Consider the following 20,152-nt stretch of genomic DNA (forward strand, 5'->3'; position numbering starts at 1 on the left):
ACACTGTTATTCGGATATTTCTCGCGAAACACAGTTTTTACACTAGCGTACTATTTTGAACAAAAATAATGTTCCCCAATGAACACCCTCTCTTCCAAAGAGTACTTCATTTCACAGAACAATTCTAATCTTCCCCTACGAACAATGCGAAATGCACGGCTCAAACAGTTCTGAGTACACAACTAACTGATTATTTTGTTCTAGTTCGGTGGGCGCTCTTATCGCATTGCATGGTTGCCAGGAGTAGGTAAGTAAAACTTTTTTCACCATAATTTTCATTTTCTTTTTTTCCTGTTTCCAGTATTTCCATGTCATAGACCATCACTAAACACACCTTTTCTTGCCTTCAAACATCAACAGTGTTGCCACTGTACCTCATATTTTTTTTAAAACACCCATTTGGACCGGTACGCCTTTACGAGGCATTTCAGGATTGGCTATACGCGAAAATAATCGGTTTTCTTCTCTGAACTATAGATGGCAAAATAGTCCACCTACCCAAGGTGGAAATTGACGTCCAAATTTCCGTACGAATGTTTGACATGCAATTTTCCATGCTTTGTGGAAAAATAAATTTACACTTTCACTTACATTTGGCAACACTGCATGAACAACACTGCACCCCGTTTGTTGTTTCTATGTTTAAAAATATCTACTTGGACAGGGCTACCATTTGGTGTATGACTTATGTATGTACAGGTTTCGGTTACAAAGTAACGCCACTCTTAATTTCCAGTTGTGCCGTTCGTGGGACAGCCTGTACATATTTATAATGTTATTAAAGGTGGCCGCGGTGGCTCAGTCGGTAACGCGTCTGACTACCATGCTCAAGGTCCCGGGTTCGATCCCCGGCCGGTTCAAATCCGGGAACTTTTCTAACGGTGAAAGCGGCCCCGGCGCCCACCCAGCGTCGAATAACATGGGTACCTGGGGGAAACCCTGGGGGGTAAAGGCGGTCAGGGGCGTGATGCTGATCACATCACCCCCACTCACGACCGGATCAAGAAAGTGTGGGGCGTTACCCCCACACCCCCTATACGCCTTCATGGCGTGGTGCTATGCACAGGGGAACACTTTACCTTTTTTATTAAATGTAAAAATTACTAAATAATTAAAACTACATTATTATTATTATTGTTATAATTATTAAATACATATATAAATATTCTTTTTACTTTTATATATATCAGGTATCTAAAAGCAGCAAAGTAATATATTTACTAGTTTACTAACTGATTAAAGATTTCAATAAATTACGAAATAATTGAAGTGGTTTTATTATGTATATATTTTTATTTACTTTTTGCTTTATGATATAAATGAATTTGTTAATATAAATGAATTGGATTTCAGAATTATTATTGTCTTGCATTCTTGTTTTACTTTCATTGTGCGTATTGATGTACATTTGTTAATGGTCTCTTCAGAGAGAGCGAATGCATTCACACTCACAACCAGACTGCTTTAGTGTGATTTACTTAGTAAAGTATATTTGAAATCAAAAGTAATTGCTTATATTTTGTTTGATATAACAACAACTCTCCCCCCCCCTGGAATTTTTTTGGTGGGAGGGATTTTTGAAGCCAAGATTGTTGGTGGGGGAAATCCCCCTGTCCCCCCGAGAATTTCACACCCTGCTGCTACTAAAAAGAAACCCGACTATACAATAGAGTAAAAATGTCTCCCAATGTTGCAAGCGATTTTTCAAGTTCATTATTAAGTTGGACACAATGTTTGAAATATATAGTGACTAGACTAGAAATATAGTTCTTAGATGTCTTGAATACAAATCAGACAGCTTACTGTTAAATTGTCTTTATTTTATCAAACATGATCTCCTTTTCAGCACCCTACTTCAAAGTGTGCCAACAAAGCATCTTCAGATACAACGACTGTGTGCGCGAAGGAATTGAACATATCATTCCGTATATAGTCAAAGGCAAGTATTACTATTCTACTATAATGGGATATGTTCATCTGCATACTTTTATGAAACGACGTCAACATTATTTTTTTATTGTTTCAATAAAATATCTTCTAATACTACTTTTGAATAATCCATAGCTATCGATTGTTTACAGGCAAATTTACAAACGAAATGAGAATATTCGTATCACACCATGTTGTTTATTCACATTTCAACTAATGTAATTTCATATTTTTATAATGAATAGCTTCGAAGATACGCAGCACTGAGGTAGTTGTAGTTGAGTAGGCTAAGATTTATAACCTGGCATATCTATATTCTCTAAGTAGTATATAATAAGAATATTTTTTTTAATTGTGCTATTCATTTGTTAAATATGAGACACCGTAATTTGAATTATCCTCGTGAAGTCTTAATAGAGAAATAACTTTGTAGAAATGTCATTTTGTGCAAATTTATTAGTGCACTCAACAGAGCTAAAGAACTCGTCTATTATTGTGATTCCCTAAGCATTAGAGTACGCAGGCTTTTTCGTAGGGGGCTTGAATTGTAAAGGAGGATATTGCATAGCTGCGTTTTTGTGTGTGTGGGGGGAAGGGGGGTAATTACCACTTTTAACCTTGGTTTTTGTTCAAAGATACAAATGGTAATCGGTGGTCATTTTTAGGTGGTTGCATGTTTCCCCCCGAGTTTCTTACTACTTTCATTTGAAAATTTTGGAGGGGGCTGTACGCCAATCAGCCCGCCCTGCAGTGGTCCCAAAACAACTTCTCATTATATTTTCCCGGATTTTTCAAAAGGAGTTGAGAATAACAGCTTTGTTTTTTTAAAAAAAGGAAACATTTTTTAAAAAGTCATAGATCTTGAGGACACAAGTCTCCCTTATACCATTGGCTAAATTAGTAAAGAAAATATTATTGCATTTATTTTCTGGCTTTCAGGCTTGAAGGAGTATAAGACTGTGCCACTATCGCCTCTCTACCTGCCAAGAGTTGAGGCGGCTGCCACGGGCGGGCTGGTGGACTTTGACATTCTCCTCACGAACTTAACGTATGACGGTTTAGAAAATATGAAACTCATCTACTCCAGGTAGCTATGATCATACAATTTCAAGAATAATATCTTCATGTTTGGAAATAATCAATTAAATAATTACAAAATTACTGGACCGTGTAATAATAGCTGTTTATAAAGAATTACACGACTACGTGTTAATGAAATTACCTAACCTACACAAAATATTTTGTGTACATAAAACCCAGCAAAATTTACAATTCACGCATTGAAATTATTTTTTAAAAATAGTATTTCTTTTGTTTTCAAGTCACGTTAATGTATATTACGATAAGTACTGAACCGCTATGTACAGTGGGATCCATGAGTATTACCGTGCTAATTGTCCATGACTATTTTCATTAATTTTTCTCTAACATCCTATGTGTTTTTAAGCGATGCATTTTTATGTATGCTGGTGCAGAAATTGTCAACAACTTGTTTTAAGTTTTCTTTTAATTCTTGAAGCTCTTATTGGATTAAATAAAGTGCACGAACATGGTGATGGACAATTTGTACGATAATACTCATGGATCCCACTATACTACCACACAAAGAGAATATATAAGCTCTTTGCTACCACACACATTTGTTGCACTATCCAATGTACTGGAAGCTTATTCCTTCTTTACAGTATTAATCCGGCAGATAGAAGATTCATCCTTAACATCTACTTCCCATATTTCCACATGAACTCGAACTACAAGCTGAATGGGTCGTTCCTGTTTCTAGAATTGGCAGGAGATGGGCCACTGACTATAAGGAACAGTGAGTAACACTATACACAGTATAACTTTCATCATCAATTTGTAATCATTCTGATTTCATTTCAAATTCCCAATGCCGAAGCTTTGTCTTAAGAGTTTCAGTTTAAATGATGAAAATGTTATTACCTAAATTATTGTTTATTATTATTATTATTACAAAATTATTATTATTATTATTAAGTATTTCATCATGTTTTCTGTGACTTCTGTTTTCTTAGACTGCTTTACATATACATAATTATAATTATATATAATGCATAATTATAATTAATTCATTATAATTCATAATTACTTTGATGTGTGTGAATGAGTAAAAATGTCTTTATCTTTTTAGAGTGTTAATTACTGATGCATAATTGTAATTAATTCATTATAATTCATAATTTCTTTGATGTGTGTGAATGAGTAAAATTGTTTTTATCTTTTTAGTGTTAATTACTGAAATATTTAGAAGTGAAAATGTAATGTAATTCTTATGTTATAGTAGTAATTGTATTTTGTTTGCTTTATTGTACTAGATTTTGCGGATTATGTTGTATAGCAGCCACAGGCTGAACTTCGCCCATGAATAAAGAATTTCTAATTCTAATTCTAATATAAAATACAAACTAATTGTTTACATTTGAATTTTTTAAAAATTCAATTAATTACTGCCCTTAGCAGAGGTAAAACATTACAGAACATTGCAAATTATAGAAGGCAGATAAATACGTAGGTATATATATATATTGGTGTATACACAAAAAGTATACAGAAGCAATACAGTCAGCATACATACACATAAGAAATCATATAAATTATCACAAAATCCAATTAACCAATCTACATATTTCACTTGTCATTCGACATTCAATAACAAAAGCCTGTGTAATAATTACATATATTGAATACATATGCATGTATAATTGTAGAAAACAAAAGAAGATAAAAATTTTGGTACCGTAGTGAGGACAATGTACAGTAAAACCTCGTTAATCCGGACCCCGATAAGCCGGACTTCGCTTAATCTGGACAGGCCAAAAAAAAAAGCAGAATGCAAGGTTTTAAATGTGGCTAGAAGTCAACAAGAGAACTTCCCAAAGAAAAGGCAGTCAACCTTGATGAAATTCTGTTTCCCAGCAGACTTTGTACTGTACTGTATAGTGTATTTAGGCATATTCCCTTTAAATACACCATAATAAACGTGTTTTGTTGCTATAAACGGAGTTTTAATGCACTTTCTACTGTTCTTTTAGGTTATTTAAGTTAATCATTAGTCCAGATTAACGAGGTTTTACTGTATTTATATTTATAGTTACGATTCTATCATTTTTTATAAAGTGCGAATGACAATGAGAAATACAATGAATGGTTATTAATGTATTGTGTATTATCAGTGGCGCCTATTAGGGGGGTCGAGGGGGGGAAACTGACCCTCACTTTTGCCCTCGCACTATGCTATACCTTATATAGAAATTGAAATATATATATTGTCTTTGTCCCCCAGTTTCGGCACCTTGACCCCCGGTTTTGTATGCGCAGTGGTGGCGATTGGATCCCAAAACTATGGGGATCTTTCCCCTTTTGCCTCAGCGTCGGGGTTGCCTCTATCCAGTACTTCCATCTCTCCCGTTCCTTTGTCATCCTCTTTATTTCTCTAATTCCTTTTCCTTTCTTTTGTCCTATTTCTTCTTCCTTTTTCGAATGTCTTCATGCTGGACCGTGTGGCTGAGTGGCATGGTTGTTTGTGAATGTCCATTCATCAATTTCATAATTTCATCACTCATCTCCATCTTCGCAAATTAGCCAAGAGGCACGAAACGCGAAGTAAAATAAAATAAATCAAATAAAAAGAATCAAATCGAATGTCTTCCAGGGTCTATTTCTTATTCTCCTTCCCTCTGTTCTAGCTTCCATAAACTGATTTGCTTTTCTATGTTCGTCCATTCTTACCACATGTCCGAACCATTTTAATTGTTTTTGTGTCAGTTTCTCTTCTATTGGCTTCTGATTTAATTCTTCTCTGATTCTCTCATTACGTACTCTATCTCTTCTCGTCTTACCAACTATTCTACGGAAGCAGTTCATCTAAACTGTTGTTATTTGTCTTACTTCTTCTCCTCTTACTGGAATTGGTTCCACTACTGACTTATACACTTGTAGTTTAGTTTTGGTGTTTATTTCGCTCTTTCCAAAAATGGTCTGGCTTTGTTGGTAGTATGCATTATTAGATTTCCTTACTCTATTCATCACTTCCTCTTCTGTCTGGTTTATAGTTGTTCCCAGGTACTCGTATCTTTCTGTCTGCTCCAGTTCTATTCCATCGCATATTATATGTATTCTTTCTGTTATCTCTTCCGTTCTTCCTATTTGCATCACTTTGCTCTTATTTGCGTTTACGGTCATTCTTTTAGCCTTTAGCACTTCTGCTCATTCTGTAACCGCCTCTTGTAGCTTGTTCTCTGTATCTGCTATTAGTATTATGTCATCTACATATACTACTGCTTGGCAATGTATCGGTCTCATATTCCAATTACCCACTTTTGTTCTTGCTGTTCTTCTTTTGCATATCTTTAGAACTTCATCCATAAATACTATAAAGAGTAGCGGGCTCTCAAGCTGTCTTCCTGTTTCATTCCTTTCTCCATCTTAAATGTGTGTGACATCTTTCCTTCCAATCTTACTATTCCTTCTACTCTTTTATATGTAGATTTTATTACTCGAATGAGTTTTCCTGGAATTTGTCGTTTCTCTAATATTGCCCATATTTCTTCTCTGTATACAGAGTCAAAAGCAGCCTTTAGATCTAAAAATGCTACGTTCATCTTTTTTTCCTTTTCCTAAGAATTTATCACATATTGTTCGGATGGAATATATGTGATCTTGTGTTTGTCTCCCAGAACGAAAAGCAGCCTGTTCTTCTTCCATATCCTTTTCTATCTCTTTTCTTAACCTTACTTCCATTATTCTTGAGTACACTTTAAGTGCGACGGTGGATAGACATATTGCATGATAGTTCTCACAGTTGGTTGAGTCTCCTTTCTTATACAGTGGTATAATAATGTTCTCTTCCCATTCTACTGGTAATTTCTCTTCTCTCCACATCTTCTGATACAGTTTAGTCATTGCCTCCAAGAGTGTATTTCCTCCCTGTATTTTATATATTCTGGAGCTATTTCATCTATTCCTGCTGCCTCTCTCTTTTCACTGCTTCATATACTTCTCCTATTTCAATTTCCTTTACTAGCTCTCCTATCTCATCCTCTTCCTTATCCTGCTCTTGTATTCTTCTACTCCTTCCTGTTTTTTGTCTATTATGTTTTCCAATCCTCCCGTCTGCTGTTCCTATGCCTTCTTCCTTTTCAAATTTACTTTCGAAGTATTCTTTCCATGTTTTAACACATTTCCAATTCGTGTTTCTTACACTTCTTACTCTTTTTCCACGTTTTCCTCTTATTCCTTTTATTATGCACCAAAATCCTTTCTTATTCTCTTTGTATTGTGATTCCACTTCTTCTCCAAATTATTCCCATGTTTTCCTCTTTGCTTCTCTCACTATTCTTTTAGCTATGTTTCTTTTTCTAAATAATCTAATTGGTCTTAATCTCTTCTTGTATCGATATATTTTTTCCATGCTTTTTCCTTCTCCTGTACTGCCTTTTTCACCTCTTCATTCCACCATCTGGTTCTTTTCCCATGTATTTACTCTTTTCTTCCCACATACCTCTTCCGCTGACGTCAGTATTATATCTTTGATCTTTTGCCACATTTCCTATATCTTCATCTTCAAATGTTTCTTGGTTTAGTCGTTCTCCTACTTTATTCTGATAATCTTGTTGTTTTATTTTTTCTTCAACTCTTCTGTTTTTAATTTGTAATAGGTGTTTTTATTTTCCTTCTTCATCCCTGTGTAAAACAGTGTTTCTGCTACCAACAGCCTGTGGTCGGTTACAAGTTCTGCTCCTCTTATTACTTTCATGTCTCGGATATGTTGTCTTATTTGTTACCGGAATTGGAACGTTTGGGTCTTCTTGGTCGAATCTAGTTCCAACAGGATGGGGAACCAGCGCACTTCGCAATACGTGTAAGAGAATACCTCAATGATATGTACAGAGACAAATGGATTGGATGAGGATCGCCAAATTTACCAGCACCTCTGAAATGGCCACCCCGAAGTGCAGATCTGACATCTTGTGATAATGCGCTATGGGCGCACATCAAACAGATAGTCGCCCATAATCATTATCAGACAACTGGGGAACTTCAAGAAGCTGTTCGCTGTTCGTTTGCTTCCTTCACGCCAGCCAAGTTACGGAGGATTTCACATCGCACCTGGAGGCGAATAATACTCTGCCATGAAAATGGCGGTGTGCACACAGATCCTTTGGAGTAAATGGTGGTCATTTGTCTGATTTAATGGTATATCCTCTCATCATACGCATGCTGTTAAAATAACATTTTGCGGGTTGGGGGGGGGTGTAATGGAACTTTTGGTACACCCTGTATAATACAGCCAGATAACAAAATTTTCCCCATTCTCAGATCACCTGACCTTCGATGTGGGCATCACAGGAGACCTCGTGGAGAGGGAAGGGGAGAAGTACCTGAACGTCACAGAAGTGGAGGTGGACTTCGATGAACAGCCGGAATACGTTTACTTCGGAAATCTCTTCGGTGGAAGGGGTAACTATTTACGAATGCGTATATCCTGCGAAATTAGTAAATTTAAGATTATCGTTCACAACTGTTGGTTTCAAAGAGCTACATTTTATCACTGTTAAAGCTCTTTTCCAGTTTTACGGTGGACGCTCTATATGCTGGCAAGGGAAGTGGGGAGCGGGCAAGCGACAAATCCAACGCGATAAGTGACGCAGCAGCCTGTAGATCGAAGTGAATGTAGTAGTTCCTTCCCTCGACGTCGTAACTCTCGGCGCCACCGCCGTTGTCTGGTTGGTCTGGTGCGTATTTCCCGCTATAGTCCACGGTTTACTTCGTTAACGTTGAAGAACAAAGAAAACGGCCTCCACAAACGTGGGTGGGGATAAATAGCGGGCGATTTGTTTTCGTCCAATGACACTCAACCTTCAGCCAATGGGTGCATCTGTCATTGTGCTCGTCTACTGCACGTGGAGTCCTTGAGCCAATGGGCGCGCTTTGTCTACTTCAAAGCCAGCCGGCCGTTAACGTAGCTAACGGGTCGACTATACCCACTTCCCTTTCCAGCATATAGAGCGCCCGCCGTAACAGTAGAAAATACCAATAGTAGTAATTTAAATTCCATTATAAATTGCATTGTATTGTTATTAATTATGCAGTGCTGCGATGCCTAAAAATGTGTTCTAGGAATATGTTTCTGTCGTTAAGAATATTTGAAATATGTTTTCTGTCACGGCAATGAAAATAGCATTTATTTTAAGGCCAGAATAATTATTTTTCAGATAACGGCTAAAATTATTTAATACATTTCAATTAGGGCTTGCGCCGACCCCCGTGGCGGAGTGGTTATCACACCGCGCTACGACGCCAGGGGTCCCCGTTTCGAATTCTTGCCTGGGCATGGATGTTTGTGAATGTCCATTCACCAGTTTCATCACATCATCCATCATCCCCATCTTCGCAAATTAGCCAAAAGTGGCACAAAAGCGAAGTAAAATAAAGCAATTCAATCAATCAATTAGGGCTCGAAAATGAAAATTCATTGAAACTGCATGTAATACAACGCGTTACCGCAAGATGTCAGTATTTATAAGCATTAGTTTCCATCAGTTTGTAACTGCTGCCATCTGCAGTAGGATACTGTAATTTATATAACCAACGTTGAATATATTTTGAAGTTTTGTATTTTTCTGTTATTGTGTTAATCTTAAATTGCATTTCATCACATTATATTTCATTTGTTGAAGAAATACGGTTTTGTCTAACATACTAGTTATTGACCTACATAAAAGCATACTTATCACAATACTTGTCTTTTTTTGTAGGGCTTTCATAATTAATTTCTGCACGTACTGTATGAAAACCCTTTAAACTACGTGATATTTTTTAAAAATCAAGATACATTTAAATCCTCCTGAACCGTTCTAGTATATTTTGAATCAGATGAAATTTGTAAGATTTAGAACACACAGCAGAACACTATTCAAGTTTAGTTTTTAGTAACGGGGTTTAAGGGGTGAGGTCCACGTAGTACACCCAAATGTCAACCTCACTTCCACGCAGTGCACCCTGGACTGCATTTTGCAGGCGGACGAGGCTCTGGCGACTGGCACTATCGCCAGTATAATTTTGTGTGTGTTGTCCTGTTTTTTGTCCTTACGTGTGCTGCGTGCCCGTTTACAGCCTTAACTTTTAACCTATGTCAGAATATTTTTATATTTTAGTTATGCAACGTTAGAGTTGTTATTTTTATGGTAAGGGGCTGGACCCCGTATAATTTGACGGGTGCAAAATAGCCTAAGTGCTGACGCACCCAAAATTTTAAATTCAAATTCAAATTCACCAAAAAAATTCTTCTTAGTAACAAATTGCACAATCTAGAGATAGATTTGTTTATTTATTTAAAACAAACTCCCAAAATGTTGTAAGCATTATTTGCTATAATTACTGATAAAATGTCATATTATGATCAACAACAATACCCAAATCTATGATAAAATATACTGTTTCAAGTTTCTAACCACAAGAAAAAGTATGTGTCTTTGGAGGTACAATCACCGGCAATAGAAATGAGACACATATATCCTGACATACTCGCTTCCCTACAAGGCGTTATGTGTGTTGCACATAACGGTGATAAGTGTATTTTAATAGCAAATTTTCAATGGAAACTTCTACCACAGCCGTAGAGTTAGGCAAAACACATAACGCCTTGCATGGAAGAGAGTATGTCAGGATCTAGGTGTCACATTTGTATTGCCGGTGACTGTACAGTGTCTCTCAAAAATCTTAGGACAACGACATTTTAAACTAGGCAATCCAATTTACCCAAGGCATTGATGGGTTGCCTGTAGAGTTAGGCTCAATCTCAGGGTTGCCACATGCATAATATATATTTATGAATTTATGAAAGAAATAAAAACAAGCAACACGAGGTGAGAGGAAACGGAAGGTTACAAAGGAGAGGAGAAAGAGAAGGCGAAAGAAGAAGAGGAAAAGAAGAGGCGAGAAGAAAGAGAGGATAGACGAGGAGAGGAGAAGTAGTGAGAAGAAAGGAAAAAGATTTGAGGAGATATGAGGAAAATGGAGCAAAGAAGAGAAGAGAGGAGGAAAGCGAGAGGAGAGGAGGGGAGTAGACGAGAAGAGGGGAGTGGAGAGTAGAATAAAAGAGAGAAAAAGAGAATAACGAAAAGAGGAGGAGAAGAGTGCAGTGGAGTTGTAAATCGAAAACAGGAGAGAAGATAAGAGGAGTGGAGAAGAGTGGGATGGAGACAAGATGCGAAAAAAGTAGGGAAGTCTTTATGAGATAAAAGCAGAGCAGAAGAAGGACAAGGAGAAGAGAAGAACAGAAGGGACTGGAGAGGAGAGAAGAGGTAGTTGCAGAAAATATCGTCCCGGCGTCAAGAATTGATGCATTGATCAAATTATCGACATGAAACATTCAATAACATTTTGAAATGTATTAGAGAATGTATATTAGATCGGTGCGAAATGCCTCTTGGCTGAGTTCAGAGCAAGATAAAATCTTCCACGTAAGATCTTTGATTTTACCTACTATTATATCACTAAAAACATGAATGTAATTTTAATATTATCCAATTTTTCTCCACTTCTCGGTTTGTTGAAATGGAGATTTTATTTCCCCTCCCCCGATCGTTAATTCCAAACTGAATCATTCCATTTCACACGGCGTGGACAATGAACACAATGGGATATGTCTAAAACTTTCGAAAATTTTCTGTCAGCGGATTGGTTTGAACCCACGACCATAAGTTTGACAATCCTTAACGGTAACCTCTACTCTACAAGCTGTCGCTCTTGAAAGCAGGTAGAAGGAGCTGACCAATGTTAAATGTAGATGCGACTCTCCTCCTACATGTAATGTGCAAAGAATACTGTTTGTAACATAGAAAACCGTCCTCCTCCGTAGTCGAGCGGGTTAAGGCGTTCACTGCGGGACGGCGTAGGTTCGAATCCGGCTCCGGTCGGAATTTATTCGGCCTACGTATAGGGCCGGTGGCAACCCACCATCGTGAGGAAATTGGGAAGCTCCGAGTGAGTGAGTGAGCGTAACCCGATCGAGAAGACCTGCAACGGCGGGGGCTCGTCGGGCTGATCCCTCGACACTCCAATACTGGTCTAAGATCTCCACGCTATAACAGGTGACGGAGGAACAGTGTGGGAGGGAGACCAGCAGTCGGTAGGTAAGCCAACCCTCACGGGCTGTAGAGCTATGGGTTATTATAACATAGAAAACCAAGGTAGTACGAATCGGCGAAAACATTTAATGGAGAATTGCACATGATGAAAAGTTTTCAGTCGATATTTGCGGAGGTATCCTTGCATTGAACTCGAGTGGGAAAATGGGTAAAATTAGTATGTCCTGAATTGCCGCAAATATAAAAAGTTATTTCATTAATATTTGTCAATGTCTTTGAAGTAGTACACAATTATCGTTAGAGTATCATAATTTACGATTTTATACATGAAAATATCCCTTGAACGTGTGTCAATTCCTTTTTTTTATATACAGGGTGGCTATAAAGTCTGGAACCATAGAAGAAATGATACATAGCACATTTGCCTACTAAAGAACGTGCTCCACATGTCCGCCACCATTCTTAACATACTTAGGCAATTTTCTCCAGTGACTTGATTCACAGAAGAATGGTCCAACAATGTTATCGTCCCATAAACCACACCATACCGTCACTTTTGGAGAGCCTTGCATGTTACTGTTGGTGAACCAGTTTGACAGGGATGTCGATAGGGGAGGGGCCATGGGGGGCCTTGCCCCACCAGTTGCAACTGTGGTCCCCTCGAAAAAAAGTGACCGATTAAATATCATCCTAAATTAATACTACATAAATATTTTAGTGAAATTTGTAGCAGAACTGGAGCACTGCAGGGGAAACAAACTTGCTATTCTGAAGAAAATCTTCAGAAGCAAATGCAGGACACCAAAATGTTCACTCCTTAGTTGCTAACCGGTTTGTAACCAGTCATATAATCTACCTGTTTTGAGGTTACCCTTGCCCCAAGTTCCTAGAAACCAGAGATACGAACATTTCGTTACAAATGACCCTTCCCTTACAGATGGAATCAAAGTATCTGCCAGGCGGTCAATAGTAGGGGATCGAGAGATACATGGAATTCTCCAATAACTTTGCCGTGAGTGCGATCATTGTGTAGTTCTAAATTGTTGTAGTACATTTCAATTTTTAATAGCCTAAATTCCCATTTTGTGTGATAATTTTTATATAAGAATCCATTATCTTAGACCTGTCAAAAACAAATCATACTAACATCTATGCTTTATATATAATAGAAACAAATATAAAAATTTCAGATTTGCCCCCCCTTCCCAAACTGAATAACCTAGCTACGTCCTTGCAGTTTGGGTTCGTTTGTGACCAGTACCTTAAATTTTGTTTGTTCACCTCCCCATAAACGTAAAAATTTGCCTCGTCTGAGAACACTGTTTCCAAGAAAGATGGATTTACTGTAAACAAACAAATACAAGAATATAGTCATTTCTCCTATGGTTCCAGACTTTATAGCCACCCTGTATATTAAAAAACCTACAGCGCTACAGCCCAATTTTGGGCCCTGGCTTACCTACCGACTGCTGGCCTCCCTCCCTCTGCAGCCAGACTAGGGGGACGGGTGGTCGGCCCGACCGACCCCCAGCAGTTGTAGGACTTCGCGACCGGATTACGCTCACTCACTCGGAGCTCCCCAATTTCATCACGATGGTGGGTTGCCACCGGCCCTATACACAGGCCGAAAATTCCCGGAGACTGAACCCGGGATCGAACTCATGCCGTCCCGCAGCCGCCGTCAAAGACAAGCAAGGTGCCTTAGACCTCACGGCCACGGAGGGGGACCACCCTGTATATATAAATTCCAAATGCAGAACAATGTAACCACTTTACTCTGCTATTACAAATAATGTCACCATGCTCTTCATTAATAAAAAGAGAATTAAAAAAAAGAGAACACTTCGTAAGGAGAATCGAACCTGGGACCACTAGCAGCCCAATCGAGAACTCTAACCACTACACCACGCCCTTACCTTCCTTTGTAACAGCAATTTTTAAGTATTCTGTTCCTTCGATATTGTAAATGTCGTTGCGTATACATGTAGTTGAACTGTTACTTGTTTTGAATTGCTTTCTTGTAATATAGCAGCTATCTTCGAGAAATAATTTTCGAAGTGATGAAGAGAAACGAGAATATTGGTAGTTGTGAAAATGCGAGTTATTTCTTCTAACTTATTATTGTGATTAGACATTATTAATGGAAAATATCTAGAGGCTTGAACATTGCAGGATGATGTTATTTTCCTATTATACTGCAACAGACGAAATGCTTGTTTACTGACTAAGTCTCGTATCCAGAACAGTCTTATGAAATGTATTTGCTGTTGTAAGGTAACACGAAATAATTACACCGCTTGCGAACTGCCAAGTGTGCGAAACGTTATACGTAAACAGGCGGAAAATTGTATTCATAAAATCTCATCACATTTGACAGTGCTAGTCAAGAGGTAGAAGAAGCTGACCAATGTGAAATGTAGATGCAGACTGTTCTGGACACGAGACTGCGTCAGTAAACACACATTTCGTCTGTTGCTGTATCATAGGAAGAGAGCATCATCCTGCAATGTTCAACCCTCTAGATATTTCCCATTATTAATGTCTAATCACAATAATAAATTAGAAGAAATAACTCGCATTTTCACAACAACCAAAATATTCTGGTTATTCTTCATCAAGTCGAAAATTATTTCTTGAAGATAACTGCTACAAGAAAGCAATTCAAAACAAGTAACAGTTCAACTACATGTAGATATACGCAGCGACATTTACTCGTACGTACAATATTGGAGGGACAGAATACTTAAAAATTGTTGTTTCAACGGGCATGGTGTAGTGGTTAGAGTTCTCGATTGGGCTGCTAGCGGTCCCAGGTTCGATCCTCCTTACGAAGTGTTCTCTTTTTTTAATTACGTATGTTTTTATTAATGAAGAGAATGGTGCCATTATTTATAATAGCAGAGTAAAGTGGTTACATTGTTCTGCATTTGGAATTTATATATGGAGTTGAGTCCTCAAAATCGGATCGGCCTGGAAACCGAATCATCCTAAGGTTTACTGTCTCCAGCGCTGAACATATGGAGTGGTGATGTATTTTACTATTCTCACTGAGTGACCCCATGCCTCGTCCAGACAGTAGCGGACGGGTACAGTGTTCATTCACTCTGTATTCATTGTGACAAAGCGATTCGAAACATACCGTTGACATGAGCCATTGTGTGTGTTGACTGCTGTGAAATATTTCTTCAGTACTTGGTTAAGCTCATAAGGTAAGCATTGTTGTAATAGGTGTTGATGCTTGTGTGTTATAAATAGCAGGAATACTACACAAATACGATGTCATTGACTTTTTCATGGTAATTGTTGCTGTTGCTCGTGTAGGCGGTACTTTGCAGTTCGTATACTAGTCCTTTAAATCGGATCATAAAAAGTAGTGCAAATCGGATCACCACAAAATAGCACAATATGTAAACAGAATGTATGAATAGATGTTAGAAAACAGGAAAACACGGATATATAACGCACACACACACACATATATAAATATCGTACCCTCACCAAAAAAGCACCAATACCAGCACGAAAGAGAAAACAACAAGAGAAGAAAGACGCCCATGTCACATCGCCCAATAATGTGAGAGAATTACGAAACCTTGCAGCAGCATCTAAAAGTCTAGAAGTTCTGCTAAAATTTAAGCGACGACAGAACATCACATTATAGAAAAAGAGAGACGGTATTTTCTCAACTGATAGCTCACCAGTTTTGATGACAAATCGTTAGAGGAAAGTCAAGGAAACGACAAGTGTGGATTTTGTGATCTGTTATACTCAGATTTAAATTACAGTTTTCTCGGCGATTGGATTTCTTGAATGCGATGCTCAGCGTGGTACCATGAACAATGTGTTGGAGCACAAGATTAAAATACATTCATTTGTGGAAAGTGTGTTGTGTAGTGAAAGGTGTTAGTGAAATTTTGGACAAATATATTTGTCACTGCAGTTATATTTCAGCTACTACCCTATAATCCGCTTTCAAGGACACGTGATCCGGTTTGCAGGACATTGTTACAAAAGATTTATTTTGTAGTTCCTTAAGTTTTCAATATGTAACATTATTAATATGCAAATGTAAAAAACAGCGTTTCGGGGACATACGTGTATGTAGCAATGATGTACCTGTCGGATGCTGTTCAGTTCGTGTCGAAAGAAATGACTACTTTCGATTTTATGTGTGTTTCATTTGAAAGTGATCCGATTTTGAGGACTCCACTCTATAGAAAAACGGAATTGACACACGTTCAAGGGATATTTTCATGTATAAAATCGTAAATTATGATACTCTAACGATAATTGTGTACTGCTTCAAAGACATTGACAAATATTAATGAAATAACTTTTTATATTTGCGGCAATTCAGGACATACTAATTTTACCCATTTTCCCACTCGAGTTCAATGCAAGGATACCTCCGCAAATATCAACTGAAAAGTTTTCATCATGTGCAATTCTCCATTAAATGTTTTCGCCGATTCGTACTATCTTGGTTTTCTATGTTAGAAACAAGTATTCTTTGAACATTACATGTAGATGGAGAGTGGCATCTACATTTCACATTGGTCAGCTCCTTCTACCTGCTTTCAAGAGCGACAGCTTGTAGAGTAGAGGTTACCGTTAAGGATTGTCAAACTGACGGTCGTAGGGTCAAACCCTTCCGGTGGCAGAAAATTTTCGTAAGTTTTAGACATATCCCATTGTGTTCATTGTCCACGCCGTGTGAAATGGAATGATTCAGTTTGGAATTAACTATGAGGGGAGGGGAAATATTAAATTACAAAATCTCCATTTCAACGAACGGAGAAGTGGAGAAAAATTGGATAATATTAAAATTACATTCATGTTTTTAGTGATATAATAGCAGGTAAAATCAAAGATCTTACGTGGAAGATTTTATCTTTCTCTGAACTCAGCCAAGAGGCATTTCGCATCAATCTAATACATTCTCCAATACATTTCAAAATGTTATTGAATGTTTCATGTCTATAATTTGATCAATGCATCAATTCATGACGCCGGGACTATATTCTCTGCAACTTCCTCTCCTCTCGACTCCAATGTCTTCTGTTCTTCTCTTCTCCTTCTTCTCTCCTCTCCTTCTCCCTACTTTTCTAGCATCTTGTCTCCATTCCACTCTTCTCCACTCCTCTTAACTTCTCTCCTGTCTTCGAATTACGACTCCACTGCACTCTTCTCCTCCTCTTTTCGTCATTCTCTTTTTCTCTCTTTCATCTACTGTTCACTCCCCTCTTCTCGTCTCCTACTCTCCTCCCCTCTCCAAACTTCTCTTCTCTCATCTTGTTTTCCTCCTTTTATCTCCTCTTGCTCCATTTTCCTCATCTCTCCTTGAATCTTTTTCCTTTCTCTTCATTACTTCCCCTATCCACTTCTGTCCTCTATTTTCTTCCCTCCTTTACTTTTCGCTTCCCCTTTCTCTCTTCTCCTCTCTTTTGTCCCCTTCCGTTTCCTCTGTTCTCCTTTCTTTGTGTAGAATCATCAGCAATGAAGTAGTTGAAAATCGATTTTCTTTCATTCAGAAAGTATTTCTCATTTGCAACAAATGTAATCCTGATATATTGTTTTCAAGTTTTATACAATAATACTTAGATTTATTTCTTTCGCGTATTTCATAAATATCTATTGTCATGTGGCAACCCTGAAATTGAGTCTATCTCTACACGCAACCCACCAAATCCTTGTGTAAATTGGGTTTCCTAGTTTAAAATGTCGTTGTTTTAAGACTTTTGAGAGACACTGTACATCTGCACATAAATACGAACAATAATAAGTATTATATGTTGTTTTCTTTACAGGTGAGGAGGAGGAGGCCAACGCCTTCATCAACAGGCACATCGTAACTTTCTGGAGTGAATTCAAGTGGATCTGTGCAGAGGTATTTCGTTCCGTCGCTAGGGACACTGCCATCAGGGTGTTTTCCAAAATTCCGTACGAGGCTCTTTTCCCTGAATAAAGTTATCACCGCTATAAACGTATTAAAAACATTTAAGTTAATCTAATTGGTTTTGAGAAGTGTTCCTATAACAGAGGATGTGACGTTCGAAAACGTTCTACTATCATTTTGTTTCATTACAATAACTTCACCCACCCCATACAGGCCTGACATAAGCCCACCAGACTTTAATTTGTGAACATAATCTTAAGACAGGGAAACGAGTCAGTGTTTCCATATCTTTCCTTGAACGTCAATTGTCCCGTATTTGAAAATCCCGGTTGTATCCATGTTTCTGAACGCCTAGGTCATCGACTTTTCATGCACCTGAGCGGGACAGATATTAATTCCAATTTCGCTTCCCCACCTGTTTGTAGCCGCTTCCTCCCCTGCACTATTTCTACTTTCTTCACAGCGAGAGTGGTGTGTGGGTTCTGTTGAAAGTTCTCTTCAACGGTATTTCAAGTCGAGTGGTAAATGTGGAATCTTCTGGCAGAAAGAAGACGAAAAACATGTTTGGAGGAAGAAAATTGTCACCTGTGGTTGAAGGATAGTGGTAACAAAGATACAGCAGGTTGAAAATACTGCAACAAAGAATTTTCTAGAGCACATGGTGGTCGCAGAAATGTAATGCAACATTCTCTGAGAATGAAGCACAGGAATAACAAAGTACAATATATTCTTCATCTAGCATCTAAGAGTAGTTTTTCATAAGAATGGACTCTTCTGAAGGTGAATGGAATTGCTTATTAAGGCTACATATTTTCTTTTGTTCTTTCCAATTGTGTCCAATATTTCCAACTTGTGATTGCAATTTTGCCCTGTATTTTCATCTTAACAACCTGGCAACCCTGCCCCCAGTAATCAGATTCACGATCTAATCAGATTTCTTGATTGTAATAATCACTGTCCAACAGTCACAACTGTGAAAAAGAAAAAAAAATTGATATTAAGACCTATAAATTCTTGAAATGGTTCATTTTCTTCCTCGGTCGAGGACAGGCGTAGAAATGTAGATGGTAAAGAATGTCGCACGATAGAGAAATCCTCTTTCTCTTCTTCAGTTAGTGTGTTTTGTGATAATTATACTCCATTCATTTGACGTTAATAAACGAATTTAGACATACAGTACTTTGTTTCCTTTAACCATAATATTCATAAAAGGTAAAAGTGTTCCCCTGTGCATAGCACCACGCCATGAAGGCGTATAGGGGGTGTGGGGGTAACGCCCCACACTTTCTTGATCCGGTCGTGAGTGGGGGTGATGTGATCAGCACCACGCCCCTGACCGCCTTTACCCCCCAGGGTTTCCCCCAGGTACCCATGCTATTCGACGCTGGGTGGGCGCCGGGGCCGCTTCCACCGTTAGAAAAGTTCCCGGATTTGAACCGGCCGGGGATCGAACCCGGGACCTTGAGCATGGTAGTCAGACGCGTTACCGACTGAGCCACCGCGGCACCATAATATTCATGCCTTTTCGAAACGGACCAGTACTTTATTTAAAAATAAGTCAGTTTCAGTTACTCATTTTATTAATTAACTCATTAACAGTTACTATTACTGTCTGCTGCAAACTTTCTCACAAACAAGTTACACACAATCAATGAAAAGCGGTTGTATTAAAATACAATACATTATACTAAATATAAATTTATATTTATATATGAACACTTACGTGTGTTTTATTTAAGTTTCTGCTACGTAATAATATAAATATGAATACATTTTTATTATTACAACAATAATGATGGAACAAGGATATTCTTACTCCCTTAATAGGATTAAAGCTGAGAAAAAATATATCATTACAGTTAGCAGCGAACAGCTGCAGACAACAAATGGAAAAACTAGCAAGTAAAACGTGGCGAGATAACAGACAACATTACTACACTTAATAGTACTCGCTCATCTGCAAATTTTCTTGTTTAGCAATATACAAATTAAATTCATTACAGCCTCTAAAAGTGTTTTTATTTTTGATTTACCTCTTACCATTTTCCTGATGATTGCAAATTTTGTTCCTGCGTTGAATACTTTCAAAGTCAAAATAGAGTTTTCTAAAAAGCATAAACGTTTCAATTACAATAAAGAACTTACAAATTTGAGATTCATTACAACAATAACAAATATAAAAGGACAAGTAGCGTATTTTAAGAATGTTAACCGA

General features: G+C 37.8%; 1 protein-coding gene across 1 annotated transcript in view; it reads left to right on the forward strand.

Annotated features, from left to right (window-relative positions):
- The window catches only part of LOC145994259 (protein takeout-like), a 38,462-nt gene extending 19,355 nt beyond the window's left edge, over positions 1–19,107 (forward strand). The window contains exons 2-6 of the mRNA XM_083130364.1: positions 1,847–1,939; positions 2,869–3,016; positions 3,615–3,748; positions 8,269–8,409; positions 17,849–19,107. Coding sequence (XP_082986490.1) covers positions 1,847–1,939; positions 2,869–3,016; positions 3,615–3,748; positions 8,269–8,409; positions 17,849–18,006 — 674 coding nt within the window. The 3' untranslated portion in view covers positions 18,007–19,107. The remainder of the gene's footprint in view (positions 1–1,846; positions 1,940–2,868; positions 3,017–3,614; positions 3,749–8,268; positions 8,410–17,848) is intronic.
- The last annotated feature ends 1,045 nt before the right edge of the window (positions 19,108–20,152 follow it).

This window comes from Lepisma saccharinum, chromosome 10, assembly GCF_977018435.1.
Source record: "Lepisma saccharinum chromosome 10, izLepSacc3.1, whole genome shotgun sequence".
Classification (NCBI taxonomy): domain Eukaryota; kingdom Metazoa; phylum Arthropoda; class Insecta; order Zygentoma; family Lepismatidae; genus Lepisma; species Lepisma saccharinum.